This window comes from Symphalangus syndactylus, chromosome 8 (assembly GCF_028878055.3).
Source record: "Symphalangus syndactylus isolate Jambi chromosome 8, NHGRI_mSymSyn1-v2.1_pri, whole genome shotgun sequence".
In the NCBI taxonomy this organism is placed as follows: domain Eukaryota; kingdom Metazoa; phylum Chordata; class Mammalia; order Primates; family Hylobatidae; genus Symphalangus; species Symphalangus syndactylus.
Window position 1 is genome coordinate 142,249,801 of NC_072430.2, and position 20,594 is coordinate 142,270,394.

The 20,594-nt window shown below is 44.7% G+C and overlaps 1 protein-coding gene across 30 annotated transcripts in view; it reads left to right on the forward strand.

Annotated features, from left to right (window-relative positions):
- Window positions 1-20,594, forward strand: part of LRRFIP1 (LRR binding FLII interacting protein 1) — a 158,573-nt gene that overhangs the window by 81,276 nt on the left and 56,703 nt on the right. For 13 of the 30 annotated variants that reach the window (XM_063645789.1, XM_055291091.2, XM_063645794.1 and 10 more), the window contains exon 2: window positions 3,579-3,665. In XM_063645789.1, the coding sequence (XP_063501859.1) occupies window positions 3,579-3,665 (87 nt within the window). Of the gene's footprint in view, window positions 1-3,578; window positions 3,666-9,863; window positions 9,882-13,373; window positions 13,422-15,139; window positions 15,185-16,376; window positions 16,428-19,136; window positions 19,176-20,594 lie in introns of all 30 variants that reach the window. The other 17 variants (XM_063645783.1, XM_063645785.1, XM_063645786.1 and 14 more) reach the window with 3 other exon arrangements.

A 20,594-nucleotide genomic window follows, 5' to 3' on the forward strand; every position in this document is an offset into this window, starting at 1 on the left:
AGCAAAGGTCATTGTTTTTTAGTCTTTAAATGTCATTATCCCCAAGTGAGGGACAGGGTAGACCTGTTAGGCTGAAGGCGGGCCATGATGGGAACCTTTTCCTGGGTGGAGGGCAGACCCCCGAGAGCAGTGGGGTCTGACAGGGCATTGTTCTGGAGGCCTGCGAGTCTGGAGCAGGTACAATACTGCATAGTCAGGCAGGCGAGCTCTGCAAGGACCTTTGGCCAGACCCAAGCGGAGCTAAGCTGGAATAGGGTGGGGAGCTGAGCAGGCAGGCGGGGAAGGGGGTGGGTGTGCAGGTGCCTGGGACCCCACTCAGCTCACAGAGATACTCGCCCTGTGAGAGCAGGAGTGACCTCAGACCTGCTCTCCTTCTGTTATCTGCTAGTGTGTAATAAATATCCACAGTTCAGCGGCTTAGGATAACACACAGTTACGATCTCACAGTTTCTGTGGTCAGGAGTCCGGGCACATTGGCCAAGCGCAGTGGCTCACGCTGGTAATCCCAGCACTTTGGGAGGCTGAGGCAGGTGAATGGCATGAACCCAGGAGTTCAAGACGAGCCTGGGCAACACGGCAAAACCCTTTCTCTACAAAAATCAGCTGGGTGTGGTGGCACCTGCCCTGTAGTGCCAGCTACTCGGAAGGCCGAGGTGAGAGAATCACTTGAACCTGGGAGGCAGAGGTTACAGTGAGCTGTGATCATGCCACTGCACTCCAGCCTGGGCAACAGAGGGAGACCCTGTCTCAAAAAAAAAAAATAAAAAGAAAAAAGAAAAAGGAGCCTGGACTCAGCTTCGCTGGGTCCTGTGCTCAGGTCTCACCAGGCTACAACCAAGGTGTCGGCCAGTCTGGGGTCTTTCTGGAGTTCAGGCCCCTCTTCTGAGCCACATGTTTGTTGGAAGAATTCAGTTCCTTGTGGTCATAGGACTGTGGTCACTGTTCTTGCTGGCGTCAGTCAGCCAGGGGCTCCTCTCAGCTCATCGAGGCCCCCTCCCACTGAGCAGCTTGCTTTCTCAAAGCCAGCAAGGACACTGACTTCTAGACCCTCTTTTAAAGGGCTCGCCTGATTAGGGCAGGCCCATCCTCTTTGCTGTGTCATACAGCCTAATTACAGTGGTGTCATCCATTATGTCCATGGTCCCACACACTCAGTGGGAGAGAGGTATGCAGGGCCGGTACACTAGTGGTGGGAGTCTTGGGGACCAACCCAGCTTTCCATGTTCCCACACAGTGGGAGAGGGGTATGCAGGGCGTGTACACCAGTGTCTTGGGGACCAACACAGAATTTTGCCGACTGCACTTGTCTCTCCCTCTGTTCCCTTCTGGTGGCCCTTCTTTCCCCCAACCCTTTCCTCTTTCTTACATCTCACCCCTCTGCTCCTCCTCTTCTTCCTGCATGGCCTCCCTTCTCTTTTCCCGGCCCCTCCTCTCTGTTCCTCCACCCCACAACCCCCAAGCTAGTGGGCTATGGCCGCTATGAAACCTCATACCTGCTCTGTACTGGCTTAGAAACTGAGCCAATGGCACAGAGCCACCTGCCTTACCAGGAAGGGCTGCACTTGGCGTGGCCTTGGTCACTTTGCTGGCCCATTGTTAGGGCTGTAGGATGTCACTCTAATGCCTTTCCTTCTCTGTCTCCTCCCTCTTTGCTTTTGTATAGACCCAAGAGGCCTTTCTTTTGTTTGAGACAGGGTCTCACTCTGTCACCCAGGCTGAAGTGCAGTGGCACAATCACAGCTCACTACAGCCTCAAACTTCCCAGGCTCCAGTGATCCTCCCACCTCAGCCTCCCAAGTAGCTGGGACCACAGGTGTGTGCTACCACACCTGGCTAGTTTTTGTATTGTTGGTAGACACAGGGTTTTACCATGTTACCCAGGCTGGTCTCGAACTCTTGACCTCAAGAGATCCTACCTGCCACCGCCTCCCAAAGTGCTGGGATTCCAGGCCTGAGCCACCACGCCTAGCCTGGCCCCAAGAGGCCCTTCACACCATGTAATATGGTCTTGGAAATTGAAAATGGCAACAAGGTATCAAAATCCTAATGCAGTTGTGATTTTTGACACCCCTTGATTTGAAAGACATGGGGTGGGTTGATAAAGGAGCCAAGTGAATAGAACAAATTCCTCATGAGGACACAAGCCAGGCAACCTCAAGACGACAGATCAAGTGTGGCCAGTTTGCAACTTAGATTAAAATTGAGAAAGAAGGTACATCTGTAATAGGGTGTAAGTCTAGGATGGGAGAGGTGGACATCCCTGTCAGGACTGCCCCCATGCCAGGAGCTTGCTGGCCACCTCGGAAGTCCCATTTTAATATTATCTAGGAGCCAGTTGTGGTGGTGCAAACCTGTAGTCCCAGCTACTCAGGAGGCTGAGGCAGGAGGGTTGCTAGAGCCCAGGAGTTCCCGGCTGCAGTGAGCTGTGATCACACCTGTGAATACACACACACTGCACTTCAGCCTGGGCAACAAAACAAGACCCCATCCCCAAAGGAAAAAGAACAAAAAGGAAAGGAAGAAAAAAAGGAAAAGATTATGCAAGACATCTGAAAACTGTGTTTATAGAACCATTGGTGGAAGGATTACAGACGTATTCTCAAAAAAAACATAAGTAGAAAGAGAGTGGGGTTTGTTTGATACCAGAAAACTTGCATTCAGTAACACTTATGCCATCGAGCTTAGTGGGCTGTGGTATCACATGAAACAGTGAATATGCTTGCAGTTTGTAAAATGATTTGTAAGTTGTTTGTAGAAACAGTTCAGGCACCAGGCTTGATAGCATCATGTCCATTCTTGCTCAAGCATTTGAAATGTTCTCACAGAGCAGAATGTGGCAGAACAGCTACAAGTTGAAAAATACTTATATGGAGGCTGATTTTTTAGTGCAAGGAAGGACTCCAACAGCTAGAACCGTTCTGCTAGATCTTCATTGTGTTGGGAAAAGGTGGACTCCCAGCACGGCTGTGTTTAAGGGGAAGCTGAGGGTGCATGTGTGCCGAGAAGTGACTGGACAGGAGTTTGCTGGGATTACAGTCCCAGCTCCACACCAGCCAGCCCTATGACCTCAGATGGGTCTGGCAGCTTCTCCAGGCCTTCACTTTCCGCTCTGTAAAGCGAGGGGTTGAACTGGAAACCTAGAGTAGCATCCAGCTGTTAACACTCCGCTCCATGCATCTGTCAGAGCTCCAGAAGGAGGCTGAGTGCCCAGCCCTGCCACCTACAGGCTGTGTGACCTCAGGCAAGTTACTTACCCTCTTTTCGTTCCCTCATATTTAAACTGGGGATGGTAACAGTCTCGGCCTAATGAGGCTGTTGCAAGGAGTACATGGCATCATATCCATAAAGCTTTTAGAATATTTCCTGCCTAGCATGTGGTAAGGGCTTGATAAATGGTAGCAGTTCTTATAACTATTTCTGTTGCTCCCGACCACGCTTGTACTCTGTGAATCTGGAATTTATTGCTGTATATCTGTTAAACTCTGAACAGGATTTTCCTTCCGCATCATCACTGCTGACCCTGCACTGGGAAGGTGCCCGCTGCTCTGTCCTCTAATGAGATGTCCTGTCTGTTTCAGGCAGAGGCCCGGCTCGCTGCAAAACGGGCGGCCCGCGCGGAGGCTCGCGAGATCCGCATGAAGGAGCTGGAGCGGCAGCAGAAGGAGGTAACGCTTGGGGCTCCGTGTTGGGTCTTTTCACAGTGATTTGCGTGCTGGGCCCAGGGTGCAAGTGCAGGCACCTGTTGCTGCAGACGCACCTGGCTGTCTGACGTTGCTCATGGTCAGAGTGCATTTGCGCCTGTGACTTCTGCCTGAGGTCAGGCCAGGAGTGCACATAGCACGGATACCAGGCATGCCTGCTCAGACCTGCTGGCTCCTGAGAGGGGCTTAGAAGCCTCTTGCCTGCGAAGATCGTCGTTTCTAGCTGCGAGGAGCCAAAATGTTCAGGGTCTGAGCTTTAAGGTCTAACTGTTGTACTAGAATCTAGATCCTCTGGATTAATGTGGAAAAGAAGAACGGATTAATGAGTTTTTAAACTGTCAAACTGTTTTATTTAAAAATATGTCCCCCGTGGTTTGTACAGTCTTGATCACACACGGGCTCCAGGTTTCAGGATCTCTAGAGCCCATGTGTGATAGAGAGACGGGAATGAACACATTGGTGAAACAACCAGGGAAGAAATTCCTCCCTGGGAAAATGGCTAGCAATGTGTTGACACACCTGCTCAAGCCATTTGCAAGTTATTTTCATCATCTTGAGCTGGAGCTAGGAGTCATTTCTGACAGCATGAGGGTTCTTTAACTCACAGTTACGGTGTGACCTCTTCTGTGACCTCAGAGACATAGAGGCTGAGACCCCATTCAGTCCATGTTCTCCCGTGGGCCATGCCCTGTGGGGCCAAGGGACCATCCACACCGAGCCCACCCCTAAGAGCTTTTCTTCTTAAGAAGATTTGAATTTATTTTGTTAGACAGAAGTAACCACTGCCTTCCCCAGGGCTGATTTTCATACATAGGTTCTTGTTTGGCTTGCATAGCCAAATTATAAAGGCGAGCCAGTGTTTAAAACCAGTGAGATTTCCGATAAAGATCTGAATTTCCAGATTCTCTTATGGTGGTTGTAGATTCTGCCACATTCCCAGCAAAGACCAAGCTGGCCACATTCCCTGAGGGTCGGGGCCCTGCCATGGGTCTAACGTGCTCATTGCCCTCTGCTGCTAGTAGTTCGCTGCTCCATGTAGAAACCTGCATGCAGAGGCTGGGCAGTGTCACTGAGCCCTGGGAACCGTCCTGCACGCTCAAGCTCTGGTATCCATAGTGGTGCCAGAGGCCACTAGAAGGAATAGTGCTTTTATTCTGAACTGGTTTTTAAATATGTATATGTATAATTTTTTTTTTTTTTTTGAGATCAAATCTTGCTGTGTCGCCCAGGCTGGAGTACAGTGACATGATCTCCACTCACTGCAACCTCTGCCTCCCAGATTCAAGCAATGGTCATTGCCTCAGCCTCCCGAGTAGCTGGGACTATAGGTGTGCACCACCACGCCTGGCTAATTTTTGTATTTTTAATAGAGACAGGGTTTCACCATGTTGGCCAGACTGGTCTGAAACTCCTGATCTCAAGTGATCCTCCCGCCTTGACCTCCTGGCCTCCCAAAGTGCTAGGATTACAGGCATGAGCCACCACACCTGGCTTAAATATATATATTTTAAATGACAAAATCTCAAGTGCTTTTTCACACTGCCCAGTATCAGTGTCTCTGTAGAATGTGCCTGTTCATACCTCAGTGGACACTCTCAAACTCTTTGTGTGTGGGACACTGCTGGCCCCTTCCGTCTGTTTTAGAAACCAAATGGCAGCAGGTGGGCAAGGTGGTTGATTTGGCGGGCAGTGACCACTGTTTCTTAGGACACACCACTGTGTGAGTGGACAGCTGCCTCATTCTCCACAGCCAAAAGCCACCCCCCTCTGGCTAATGCGTGGCATTCCGAGACTCATCCGGTTTTAATTCACTTCCCCTGGCTCCCCAATAGGACCCCAGTCTTTTTTTATTATTATTATTAAGGTTGTAAAAGAGTTGTAAAAGGAATTTCCCAAAATATTTTGTTGCTCTGCCAGGTTTTGCACGGTTGCTCTGTCCTGTTCATAGTTCCTGTGTCTCAGCCCTGTTGTCACAGCAGAGCCAAGGGCCTAGAGGACACAGATGGCCGTGAAGCTGTAAGCAGGCTCTACTGGGCCTTCATGATCCGTCATCATTTCATCATCTTTCTCATGTACAGTAGATGTAAGGAAAATTACTTTCGTCGAGAATACAAACCTAGAATTTCTACAAAATCATGTCGAAGAAAATTATATAGTATGTACATACATCTTCCACATTAAACATTTAGATAAAAACATATTGATTGTATCCTTTTTTTTTTCTTTGAGACAGAATCTTGCTCTGTCACCCAGGCTGGAGTGCAGTGGCACGATCTTGGCTCACTGCAACCTCCCCCTCCTGGGTTCAAGTGATTCTCCTGCCTCAGCCTCCTGAGTAGCTGGGACTACAGGTGCCCACCACCACGCCTGGCTAATTTTTTGTATTTTTAGTAGAGATGGTGTTTCACCGTGTTAGCCAGGATGGTCTCCAACTCCTGACTTCAGTTGATTCCCCCCGTTTCGGCCTCCCAAAGTGTTGGGATTACAGGTGTTAGCCATCGCACCCGCCCCATATTATATCCTTAATTATGGATAGAATTGATTTAAATATATACATATTGATATAAGCAGCTTGTGACAAACTTGTTGGGCAAAAGTTCTTGATTTAAAAAATAACTAAGATGAATTAAGGCAAGCAATCATCTATTTGAATGGCCTCCTTTAAAAGCAAAGCATCCCTTTGTTCCTTTGATTCAAAGGAAGCCCTTTTCTATTGCATTTAATTGTACAACTTAAGAACAGTCTGTTGCTGGACTCCTACATCTCTGTTGTAATATTCCAAGCCACACAAAAAAGAAAAATAAAAAATAAGCCGGGTGTGGTGGCATGCACCTGTAGTCCCAGGTACTCAGGATACTTAGGCCGCAGTATTGCTTGAGCACAGGAGCCTGAAGTAATGACCGGGCCATGATTGTCCCTGTGCATAGCCACTGCACTCCAGCTGGGGCAACATAATGAGACCGCTATCTCTTTCAAAAAGTCAAAAAATAAAAAGTAGTTGCTACTCCAGATGGGAAACCAAGTCTTGGGTATTTAATTTTAGTATCGTAAAACAGGGGTGCAGAGCAGCCCTCACTGATGCTTCTGATGAGCACAGGCCTTGCGGAGAACATCTGATGAAATCTGGGAAGTCTGATGTAAAATGCCATGGTTTGCCCTCTTCAGCATGTGTACAGATGTCGTTTGCTTAGTAGATGGCATTCACATTTTGAAATTCTTCTCCCTACAGCATGGTTTTATAAAGATATTTCAGGGGGTCACAGAGGTCAAAATATCTCATCCTGTCTCAAATTCGGTGGAACGTCCGCCGCTAAGAGTGGTGGTTTTGGTCTGTGCTCTCAGACAGCAGGGACTGGAGGAGGGAGTGGTGTCCCTTGCGGGCAGCACCTTTGGCCAGCGTCACCTTTTGCACAATCCTCTGTGGATCTGCAGTCTCAGCTTCCTCATCACCGATGCCTGCACTTCTGCCCTCATGACTGTGGCTTGCGGCTATGACACTGGGCGGGTGTCGTGGGCGCAGCTGCGGACTCCTGCCTGGGGTCGGTCACGGACCAGGACCCAGAGCCACCCAAATTTACCAGGTTGTGGAACGAGAGCCTGAGAAGGTGGGGGACATGTCGGGAGGGGCAGAGAAATGAACGTGGCCAAGATGGTGAGTGAGGACACCGAGTGAAACAGCCCTACCTGGGGGGGATGCCACTCTTTGTGGCAGCAGAGGATGGACGTGGCAGACAGGAAGCTGCCCTGGGAGACTAGAGCCAGACGAGGAAGGGCCGGCCCAGTCAGCCCAGCACAACACACGTTCCTAACGACGGCAACGGTGCCTTCATGAATTTAGGGTCTTTGCAAGATGACAGCATTCTTGTTTAAAGTTTATGTCTGCTTCTTCAAAAGAAGGATTGAAAGATCTTAAATAAGATAGATGTGTATTTTGTGACTAGTCAGAGAAGCCTGGGGTGGGGGGACATCCCAGAGCTCCTGCCGTGTGGCAGAGCTGGACTTGGGGCTGTCACCTACCGTCGGTGACGGGCATCTTCGTGAACTTTACAGTTGAGGAAAACAGGCCTTAGGGAGATACACAGTTTTCCCTGAATCCAAGAAAATAGCCAAGCCAAGATTCAAATCGGATTTGACCAGATACAAAGCCTGTGGTCTTCCTAGCACACCCCTCTGTCTCGAAATCAGTTCTGTAGCCAACAATAAAAACAAGTAAGAGTGGAGGATGGAGTGAATCCGTGGACCATGGGGTTGAAGTTCACGTTGAGGATGCTGGCACCCACAGCAAAGGGGGAAACAGAATGATCCACATAATCCTTCCTAGTCACTTTCCAGGTGGAAGCATGTCTTGAAAAATAAAGTTCTCCTTGGTGTGGAATTTGAGGCGCAGGAATATGAAACATAAAATATACAATTTTCTTAGAATTTTCTATAAATACAGAATCAGCTGTTCACCTAGCTGTGCTTTTATGTGACCCAAAGGGTGGGGCAGAGGCCAGGAGGAATGTACTCGTGTGTGCGTGTGCACGCATTCGTGTGTGTGCATGTGCATGTTTGTGTGCGTGTGCACGTGTGTGCATGTGCGCTCACACACGTGAGCATCTGTGTATGCATCCAGAGGGAAGAGTGAGTCAAGCTAGTGGGGTCTGAGCTTGCACGTCTTCGGGCCGTGCCTGGAGGATTTAGGAAGGTGCGCTGACAACACCTCCCTCACACTCTTCTTTGCATATCACATCTCTGGGCCTGGCTATTATTAGAACCAGCTAACACAATTGGAGGTTATACAATCTGGTAGCTTGGGGCACTGGCATTTTAAGTTGTTGATTAAGGGGAAATGAATACGTTTTGGAAGACCAGTGTTTAAAGGGTAGTGTTGATACTTTGGTGTAAAAATTGAGAAACCTGATCCCTGTTTTCATCTGGGTCACAAGCCATCCCACCTGCATGCAGGCGTTTCTGAGCAGGCTCGGGGTTTCCTTGAGGGGGCCGCTCTGAGAACACCGAGGGCAGGAAGCTGACCGGGGTTGGTATCCCGCAAGGGAAGCATGGAGCCTGTACGGAGAGGGGAGGTGGCGAGGAGACACCAGTGTCGGGGGCAGCCCTGTCCCCACAGCGTTATCAGACTCCAGGCCAGCTCCAGCCCGCCCTGAGCTCTCTTTCTTGAATGGTTCTTTTCAGCACACAGACGGCGAGAACCCACTACAGCTTACTCTAGCTGCGTTCTGGGGTCTGTTTAAAAGGATATGAGCTCTTTTTTAACGGATTTGTTAGGGGAGAATAATGTACATATTCTTGGGAAATTCAAGTGAACCTTGAACTTCTTAGAGAGAACCTACAGTGATAGAAAAAAATGGTGATCGGGGTGTCTCTTTTCTTGCTACTGACTTGATAAACATTTTGATTAGAGATGCTTTGTTTCTTACAGTCATATTGTTGGATATAGTCACATGTGTTCCCCCATATAAGACTAGAAATGCCAACTTCTTGGTCTCGCAGTTTTGGCAGTGCCTTCAATAATGCCTGATATGATAAATGTCTTAATGAATGAATGAATGAAAATGAGTAGCTATCTCAGTTTTGTCTAGTGATTACTGCAAAATTAAAAGAAACCTCTGAAGCAAACGAATATATCAATGTATGATAATAACCTCTTTTAGGAATATTTCTGTTATATTCTATGGTCACTCCATTTAGCTAGAATTTTCCTGTTATTCTGTATGTGTCTGTGTGAATCAGAACATCAAGGCCTCTTTCTTCTTTATTTGTGAATTTGGCCAGTTAACTTTCCAATTAAGTTTCTGCACTTTCTGGTTAAACTTTTATTACTGCAAAAAGAAATTCTGAATTAAAGATGAAGGAAGTGCTTTTTCTCATTGATGGTAATAGGTTATACAGACTTCTGTATTAGAATAATAGTAGTATTTTTGGTAAGATTCGTGTGGCTACGCCCCTATTTCTCCGATGTATCTAAAATGGAATGTAAAGTAAGTGATAAAATTACAAACTCTTGTCAGTGGGACCTCACCTGTTTTCTTATTCACATTTTACTGGTATTCGTTGTGGCTTTGATTCATATGTCTAGTTACTTACAGAACCTTTCATTCTGATGTTACTGCTTCTTTAATTGGATTTTACATTTCTTTTTTCTTTTGTCCTTCCCTATAGATCTATCAGGTCCAAAAGGTAGGCTCTTCCTTCTTTATTTTCTAACTTGCATGTACGGTTTTTTCCTTGCCAAGGGCCTGGTCACCTTTCAGAAATAACACCTTGCACTGAAGATACATAGAAGTTCTTACTGTTTATTTTACTACTTTGTGTATGAATTTGTTTGAACAAGAATGCCTAGATCCTCATCCTGCCCCACTCAAAGCAACAGTCAGACACATTTCTGTGTACTGAATGCTTTTATCATTTACATTTTCCTCAAGAAATGTAAAAATTGTTTCTTTGAGAAGAAAAGTAATTCTAAGGCAAAATAAAATTATGTTTCAGAATTTGGATAGCCTTCTGAAATTATGTATGGAAAGAAAAAGATTTTATTATAAAACTTAAAAAATTCCATACGAATAACCACACATTGAGAGATTATTAGATATTGACTTAAAAATCTGAGTAAAAAGACAGTGATGATATAAAATGAACCTGCCATTCATCCCTAATGCTCAGAGATCATAAAATAACGTGCCTGTTTCCTAGTAGTTTGTAGAAGCAGCTGAGGTTTAGAAGTAAATACACTGGGCAGGCCGGACACAGAAAATAAAGACAAGCAAGTCAGTGATTCAAGATCTAGCAAAAATGAAGTCAGAAGTGAGCGAGTTCCTTGAGAATTTATAGAATTTGTATACACGGGAGTCTTTCCCATAAATGAATTTAGTTTGATACTTAAAACATCTATGATAGTTTCCTTTTATAAATTTAGTTTCTAGGTGAACAACAACTGTATTTTTCTCTTAGAGCGGATGAGAAAATCAGAATAAGATCACTTAATTTCGGAGGTTAGAGCACACAGGCCCTTGGAACGCACAGGCAGTCAATTTAAGAGCCTGTTGTGTTGGATTCCTGTGCCGGCCATGATGACGAATCGCCTTCCCCGCCGGTGCCCTGCACTCTGCATAGCTGCTGTCCCGAAGAGTGCAAAGAAATTTGTTAAGTAGATGCCAGAATCTCTTGTGCTTGACTAGTGTTTCCAGGGCCCAAGTGTAGAAATGGATATTGCAGCTGGAGTTCCTGGTCGTCCTCAGAGAGCCTCGGGAAGAACTGGACAGGTGCAAGGCCAGGCGGGGAGCCCTCCCTGTAACTGACAGCAGGACGCTCTCATCCAAAACCTGGAAGAGGGGCTCTATCTGGTCCCTTCCACTTGCATTCATGCCTTTCTTGTGCTAGGTCACATTATTTTCTTTTTACTAACGTGCCAGGGATACACTGTGAGAACTTTGTCAGAATGTGAATTTGTGTAGAATGTGAAGCTAGAAGGAGCCCCAGAAATCCGCAGTGGAGGAGCAGGGGCACGGTTTTGTAGTAAAGGTGTGCCCAGGGAGGGGAAGGCTTTCCTCATTGCTGAGATGTCTGGGGAGGAGAGGAGGCGGCGATTGCTACTCCGGCCCAGCCAGCTGCTCTGCGGAACAGTTTCTCTGGAATCAAAGCTATTTCTGAAAGTAGCGCGGCTCCTGCTTCCCTCCGCATGGCTTCCGGCTCATGGTAGTGATTGACATTTGAAGTGTTTGCCCTTCCTGGACTTTGCTGTGCTAATGCTGCTGGCTAACCCAGGAACTACTAGTTAATTGCACTTACTGTTACTAGGGGCCTTCTCTCCCCCAGGAATGACATGGAAATGCAGTTACAGTAGCCACTTGTAAGACCACCCATGAACGAGGTGAAAGATTTTCAGTACTGGTCCTTTGTCATGAAAAGAGCAAGTTAGAGTGTGCAAATATAATGAGCAAAAAGAAATCTGTGAAAACAGAAAAACTGACAATACAGATTTCTTTTGGAATTTAAATAATTTTATTGTGAATTTATATAGCCCCCATCCTTCTAAAAACATATTTTGCTTCCCTCTTTCTAGTTAAGCCAAAAAATAAGGGAGGAGTGATAGCATCATATTTTACTTGTGAAAAATCTGGAACTTGACAGGTGCTAATATTAATTGAATGCAAAATAGCTTTAAGCTGATGCATTTCCCTGACATTGAAGTTAAAACATGACTTTGGGATATGTTTGTTTTTATTTCCTTTCTGAATTTATAGTCCAAGGGAATAACCTACAGAAAAAGATATGGCTCATGTCCTTTTTGTCTTTTTTGTCCTTTTTGTACTCATGTCCTTTTTGTATTATTGAATTTTTTAAAAGCATTGTTAAATTCTCCCTCCTAATTTCTGCTCTTCCAATTTCCTACTTACCGTCACCTCTGAGAGAAAGAGAGAAGACCGTCTGAAAACTGCATATTTTTAAATCTGGCCACCCTTCGAAATGAAACAAAACCAAACATAGCAACAGCATGTTTTGGTTATTGTAAAACAATTTCAAAAATGGTCTTGTATTTCTAGCACCTGATTTTTTCTCTTGATTATAAGATTTTAATGTATAAAGAGAAAACTCACATCTGTGTTATAATAATACGGAAGTCTGCTTAGTTGTTTCTTGATTTTCTTACTGGAAATTAAATAAAAAGAAGGGAAGCAAAGCCCCATCATTTGGGCCCATGACCTGGGTTCCCACCTACCTTTGGGATTCCCCGATTGAGTGGCAGCAGTAGCCGTTCTGCGTCTGCTTTTCTCATTTTAACTTGGACCACTGAACAAGATAAAAACATGGAAGTATAAGATAAAGCAAGCTTGTCCAACCTGCGGGCCACATGCGGCCCAGAATGGCTGTGAATGCAGCTGAACACAAATCGTAAACTTTTTTAAAACATTATGAAATGTTTTTTGCAATTTTTTTTTTTAGCTCATCAGCTATCGTTAGTGTAGTTTATGTGTGGCCCAAGACACTTCTTCCAGTGTGGTCCAAGGAAGCCAAAAGATTGGACACCCCTGAGCTAACGTCACCTCCAGACATACATAACTTATAGGTCTGCATATTTTTCTTCTGTACAAAGACCTCTTCTGTAGGTGGCAGTCAGCTCTCCATCCATGCTACAAACACGTCAAAGTCTATGAATTCTCACAGGCCTAGACTCAGCATAGACATCAGGCAGCTAGAACAAATGTCAGCACGCAGTTTCTCCCCTTCTCCTCTCAGTTTCCCTGAGGTCCCCACACCGGAATGGCTCTGAGCTTTTGCTTCTCTTAGATGGCGTTTTATTCCTTCATCGCGTTTGCTTTGAAGGCATGAGCAGCCTGTCGGAGGGGGCGTGAAGGCTGCTGGGCCGGCTTTTTACTGTCCTGCTGTCCGCGGAGGCCCTTCACCTGGGGAAGCTTCGTCCTGGGCTCTCTTGCTTTGCTGGGGTGGGGTGGGCTGGGAGGATCTCTCTTCACAGCTCACAGCCTGCATGACTGCACGGGTGGCGGTCCCTGCGGAGAAGCCAGGCGTGGTGCTGACTGCTTTGCCTTGGCGTGTTACCTTCACCACACTGCTGGATGGCGGTTTGGAAATGCATGTCAGACAGTGCCTTAGACAACTGCCTTTTTAAGAAATTTCACTTCTTGCCTCATTTTCTTTCCCTTCTGTCTATAGAAATATTATGGGCTGGATACAAAATGGGGTGACATCGAGCAGTGGATGGTAGGCCTTGAATATAATTTTGTTTTTACTCTTCCCTCCCCACTTGAATACAGTGTTGAGACTTAAATGGTTTATAATGTAATTCTTATGCAGTTTAACTATGTAGATAGATTCCTATTGCACCATAATTTAATACTGAGAGATTTTCTTCCGGGGATTTCTGCATCTGGTCTCTGATTGTTTACCTCCCCAAATGCAGCCTGCTTAGAAACAGTCCTGGTCTTGCCTGTTCGGTAGCCACTGACTGCTGATGTCTCCTGGCCAGCAGTTTGGGGAGGTCTCCACTACCACAGCCGCCCTGGTCTCCTCGAGCACAGGGCTCTCCACCAGGACTCGGGCTGGGCATGCGCCCCTGGCTTGAGAACTTTCCAGAGAACATTCCCATTGGCATCGCAGCTCACCAGGCTCTGGTTGGAACCTGAGAGGTACATTATGCTCCATTTCCTTTACTCATGATTACGACCAGCTGCCCCATCACCCTCATTTAGACTTTATCTGCATTTGCTGTTGGGTTCTCTCTTCATCTTGTCTGCTGTGCCTGCCGAAACCACTGGTCTTTGGTAAGAAAATTCCTTTACCTTCTCAACCTGCTTCCTAGAACAGCCCCTCTGCCTTCCTGTGGATGGAGAGCTAGCCCGCCCCTGATGATACTCCTGTCCTTCTGGCTTTCTCAGGAAGCAGCGGCACCCACATAGGGAGGCTCCGGAAGGGGCACAATCTGTGTGCTTTCCACTGGTCCCGAGAGAGCGTTGCCTGGCCCTTCTCGTTAGTTCCTCTACCTGAGTCCTTCTACCTCTTCCTGTCCCTTTTGCTTTATTGCCTGGCCCCGTGGACTTCACCACATGCTTCTAGCATTTGAGCACCTGGCCAGGATGGAAATGTCCTATTAAATGTTCCTTATACATAAAATTATCTGAGGAAAATCCAAAATTATTTCCTAACATCTTACCTACTGAGTATAAAAGAGGTTCGCTCTTCAAATATACAGAGCACACACTTACTCCATTGAAAATATGATTACATTCAGCCTAGGCAAACCATCATTTTAGGCTTACATGACATAAATGTATTTTTGTTAAATCTTAAGACATTTCTGTCCACAGGCATGGTGATATAAGAAAGAGAAAAAAAGAAAAGAAATATTTAGAAAATCTTTAGACATTCTTTGAAGTTGTGTCATTGTTTTATATACCATTGAGAAAGAAAAAATGCTAATTATAACTGAGCAACTTGGATTATAAGATACATACCCAGCTTCAGAGATGTCCAAGTGTGAAAAACCATGTGTGTCTTGGAATCCACAATACATAGTAGAAAGAGTGACATCCTTTTCGGATATTGTGTGGAAATGATTTATCTTCTGATTCTCGAAGAGAGTAAGGTTCTGAAAGTAAGGGGAAAAGTAGATTGATTTAAATGGGCCAGATGATAGAGGTTAGAAGAAAATTAAGACGCAGCTTCTGCCCCAAACACTGTTTTTACAACAAAAATGAAGTGTGCAAATTATTTTTGTGCTTAAGAACCTCCCACCCCAGAAAAAAACATTTGTACCCACTGGTTTAATTGAAGCCTTTAAATGAAGGCAAAGAAAATATTTATTTGACATTTAGATCAGAACTGCTGTATTATGTTGCAATGGGACTACCTAAGCTTTTTTAAAGCACTTTTCCTGTGTCCATCTCTCTCTAACCTTTTCATACTGTTTCCTTCGTTGTTAGGAAGACAGTGAGCGCTACTCTCGTAGATCCAGAAGAAACACATCGGTTAGTACTGTGTTCATTACTTGGGCAATTTGATTGAATTCTAATTTATACTTGTAGTGGCTGAAGTATACATAATATATATAATCTCTTAATGATGATATCATCTCTTAAAGAAATTAACTAATACTATTAATAATAGAATACTGATATTATTACCTAAATAAAGACTATGAACTCAACTTTTAGCATTTTGACCTAAATTTGCTAAGGAGAGTGTGTTTGAGAAATTTTTCAGTATTAATATATTCATGACAGCTGTAGTGCTTTTTGTGCCATTGAATACCAATAAATAATTTGCATAGTAATATACACCAATGCTGTGTATTTATATTACCCGTGAGAGAAAGAATACTACTTGGATGAAATTACTTTTTTTTTTTTTTTTTTGAGACAGCGTCTCACTTTGTCACCCAGGCTAGAGTGCAGTGGTGCAGTTTTGGCTCACTGCAACCTCCACCTCCCAGGTTCAACAATTCTCGTGTCTCAGCCTCCCAAGTAGCTGGGACTACAGGCGCCTGCCACCACACCTGACTAATTTTTGTATTTTTGGTAGAGATGGAATTTCCCCATGTTGCCCAATCTGGTCTCGAACTCCTGGGCTCAAGTGATCTGCCCACCTCGGCCTCCCAAAGTGCTGGGATTACAGGCATGAGCCACCGTGCCTGGCCCTGAAATTACTTTTTTTTTTGAGACGGTGTCTTACTCTGTTGCCCAGGCTGGAGTGTAGTGGTGCAATCTTGGCTCACTGCAACCTCTGCCTCGTGGGTTCAAGTGATTCTCATGCCTCAGCCTACTGAGTACCTGGGATTACAGGCACGTGCCATGACACCTGGCTAATTTTTGTATTTTTTGTAGAGACAGGGTTTCGCCTTGTTGGCCAGGCTGGTCTCAAACTCCTGACCTCAAGTGATCTGCCCGCCTCGGCCTCCCAAAGTGCTGGGATTACAGGCATGACACCACACCTGGCCCTGAAATTACTTTAAATCCATATTGCCCATAAGCAGGCAGAGATCCATAAAGCCCATGCTGTGGAGGACTTAGACTGGTGTCCGCTGAGATGTCCAGGGGCAGCTGGCCCCCCAACCGCTGTGGATTAGGGTCGGTTCCCAGCATCCCCCTGAGACTTGGGCACTGGTTCTTCATGTATGTTGTATGATTACTTCACGGTTGTTCTCATCCTTTCTTTTAATAGGCTTCTGATGAAGACGAGCGCATGTCAGTGGGTAGTCGTGGAAGCCTGAGGGTCAGTAACCAGAATGATGGAGTTTGCATGGCACAGTTTCTGGTCCAAGCCCTTTACTTTCTCATCCCCGCATTCTGATTTCTTCTCCATTATCCCTGTGGTCTGATAGTCAGTATTTAACTGATGAGATGCTTACTTAAAATCAAATCAATGGGGGATGTTTCTTTGTTGCTGTAGAGAGATTATTAATATGCATAGGCACGTTGGTTGTTTCTTTCTCCCGAGATGAAGTCGTCTTTTTTTCAATACTTATCCACATCACAAAGCTCCCAAGCCTTGATTAGCACAGTCGTCTCAGCACACTGGTGTTCCACAGGAATGCAAAGGCGCATCTGCCCTTCAGTAAGTCTGTATCCACTGACACCCATGCTCCTGGTAAAATCGGAACCTCTATTAAAGTAGCTGTAAGTTAATTATTATTGAACAATGTTTTGGCATAGCCGCTATAGACTGCCTGCTGAAAACCTGGACCAGGACTGGATACGTAAGATGTGCCTTCAGCTGCTTTTCCTTGTATCAGTTATAATTAGGTCTCTTCACCACTGATAGGCTTAATGGTTAATCAACACAAATATGGACTTTTCCTTAAACATTCCAGAAACCTTAATAATTATACTTGAAAAAAGTGTGAGTTTTGGGGGAAGTAAAATAGAAAAACTATGTTTTGCTCAGTGCTTTAAGTCAGTGAGTTAATCTGAGCATGTCAGTTTCTTTTGCCTCAGGATTGAAATTACATCTCACCGCTAGTAATAAATCTCAAAGCAGCCACTCCGCTTTATTAATCCTTAGGGACCACATGGAGCTGAAGGCTTGTTTCTCTTCACTGTGGCAGTTAAATCCTGTTACTCCTTGACTTCTTATACATGCACTGAGTGTGCGTGTAATTTGGCCCTTCTTAATGATAAAATGCGGGGGTGAAACACGGTTGCTGTGCTGTGAAGCGACTCTGTCCTTGTCACTGTCCTTGCAGTGCCAAAAGCAGATCCGTAGTGATTTTGCCAAAAAGCTGTGGTTCACATGTGAGGCCCCCGTGAGGGCGTCCTTGCTGTTTGAAACCTTCTCCTGAGACGTAGCCTCAGGGATGCTGTTGTAACTTTTACCTCAGGACCCTCTGACACCACACACCCCAGAAGAGGGAAGATTTGTAGATCCAAAATATAATAAATGCAAAGCTCAATTAACGAAGTCTGTAGACAAGGCCCAGACATCACAGCTGTTGAGCAGGCCCAGGAGAAGCTTGAGTCCTTGAAAACAGTGAAGAAAATGCTGTTTCAAGGATGAGGGGGAGTGACCAAGAGAGGAGAAAACTCAGACTCAGCAGCATAGAGGATGTCAGTCACTTTGACAGGAGAACTTTTAACGGAAATGTTGAGGGCAAAACCTGGCTAATATGGGTTCAAGAGAGAATAGGAGGAGAGAGACACAGAATCCCAAACTCTCTCTCTCAAAATGCATCATTTTCAGAGGCACACACTCCTGAAATTGTAGGCAAGATGTGTGCACTTACATTTTCCTGGGCAAAGAATGTTCACTTTCTTAAGATTCTCGGAGGGTCTCCTGACCCTGAAGAGTTGAAAACCATTGCAATATGAACTAGTATTATGGTGTTGTGTAACAGCATTCATTTCATTTTCAATGATTTTTAAACAGAAATAAGTTGCATCTTTCTGCTGGACACCACTTTTTGCCAAGATATCAACTATATTTGTTTTAAGAGCTGAAATTTCCTATAGGAGGTTCACCATTAGGACAGTACATAAGATGGGGAGGAAGTGGATGGGGTTTTCATTTTCAGCCACAGGACACTTTCCCGTCAGGTACTTGATCTAAAGAAATATGTTCCTCAGAACTTAAGAACTTGGATCCTGGAGATGAGAGTCAAACCTCCTAATGTTTATAGGCACCAAACAAGCCCAGAGTGGTGAAGAGGCCTACGTGGGGTCACAGTTCTTAGGAACAAGGCCAGTGCCTGCTGCTCAGGGGCCTGGTGGGCTGTGTGCCCTCCGTGTGCTGGGCCCTGGGCTCTATGCTTGCCCCTTTGTACCACCGAGCAGGGCATTCCCCAGAGTGAGGACTCGCATCTTGCTCTTTTTCTATGCAGGGCCGGTTTATACTGTTTTTATGTATTTTTATATTATGAACTTTTCACATTGTTGATTCTAAGATCGTATCTTTTGTTTATTGACTCTGAAAACACAGGCCTTCTTCATTTAACTAGAAAAGATGATAAACCCTAAAAAAGGCGGGGAGGTGATTTATACTATTCTGGCATTTGTATGGATGCCTCCTCAGAAAATCTAGATTTTGGATTTTCTAGAATTTCTAGATTTTAGATTTTCTGGAAAATGTAGATTTTTAATTTTCCTTTTTGAAAAATTGATGACAATGCATCTATTAACCTTTTCCCTTATGTAACTAAAATGGATTGTGTAGAAGAGGAAATAAGATTTATCAAACTGTTTCAGACTTCGTGAATTATAGCAGCCTTTGCCATGGAAGTTTATCTAATGCTACTGGATTCTGTGGTAGCTACCATTCTGACATAATTCTTTTTGTAAATACATATTAGATCCTAGAAATTATGGAAAAATGCATTTTTGTTAAGATTTTAAAGATTGCTTGTATTTATGTTTTACTTAGCTTTTAAATTTATTTTTGGCAACTCTCTTTTCTGTTGTTTTTTTTTTTCTGCCATCTTTCTTCTGACAGTCGCAGCCTGACTTGGAGTATGGGGGTCCCTACGCCTGGGTGAGATGGTCGGATATACTTTGCTTTGTGACCTTAACTGTGTGGTGTGACACATAATAACCTATGGTATTTCCACGAATCTCATGGGTGCTTTTCTAAAAAGCCAAGTACATCTTTGTCTCCAGTTTTTGCCTGGGGGGCTATGAGGCCAGGAGGGCAGGCTTACCCTATGGAGTGAGCAGTCTTCCTCCTGGGGCCTCCAGGGTGCAGCCCTCATCCTGCTGGAGCCCAGGCATCCCTGCATGAACACTCCCTCACCAGATGGCCTTTGAGCACCAGCTGTTTGCCACACCTTGTGTTAGCAGCTGTGCATACCAAGATGAAAAAGATAGTGTCTGCCTTCAAGGAACTCAAATCAGATCAAGAATTCCCAAAGCCTCTAAATTTCCTTTAAAAGATTAAATGTAAAGTCATTTTACCTAATGAAAAATCGATTATTTTCCAATCTATATCCATTCAAATTAAATGTACAATCTGCCTTTTTTTTTTTGCCAGAAAGTATTCTTTGAGAAAACTCCTACTTCCAGTAACAAAAACTGAGGCTTTAGACGTAAACTCAGAATTACTTCTTATATGTCTCTGACAGTTTCTGTGCCTTATGCGTTCTAAAAGTCTGTCAGTGTTATACTTCAAGGAAGAAAAAGTTCTCAGAAAGCACAGCTCAGCATTAAAGTGATTTGATACTGAAGTTATTGTAGCATATTATATGCTATTTCACCTGAAGAACTTTACCTAAAAGCATTTTGTGCTTCATTTGCTCCAGTGCATTTCAAAATTATTTAGTAAATTCTTGTTTTAAAAATGTATTTTTGTGTTTGCAATTATAATGAATCAATTGTAACATACATCTGCATAGCATATTTGGTGCCCTGAGCCTCTTGTGGGGCGGCTGTTCTCCTCTTAACAGATACAAGAGCAGAGGCTGGAGTAGCTCAGGGGTCAGGACAGGGGAAAGCACAAAGACAGGTCATTAGATTCAGAAAGTGCTCTTCACAGAGTATCTGTTACTTACCTACAGAGCACTTCCAGTCGCTCTGGCAGGTGAGAGCATTTCTGTGACACTGTAACTCCAGCAACTCTCCTGTTCTTTAAGGAATTCAGTGTATTAGCAACATATTTCTAGATTATTACTCTTTTTATGTTAAATTCAAAGTAAATTTTGTTTTAAGAGCTAGCCCCCAATGGGATAAATGTATATGTTAGCAATGGGCAGGAACACATTTTGGATTTTTTTTTCGGTCTTAATTCTTTTTTAAAATTCAGTAGAATGCATCAGGCATCGCACTCAAGAGTTTTAATGTCACTTTCCTTGTTTCCTTTTCCATCTCTAATGCCCTTTACATGTGCTGTGTCTTTTGACTCTTGTAGAAAAGACATCTAACATTATTAATCCAAAAAGTCGGCAGTGGACTTTCGCGT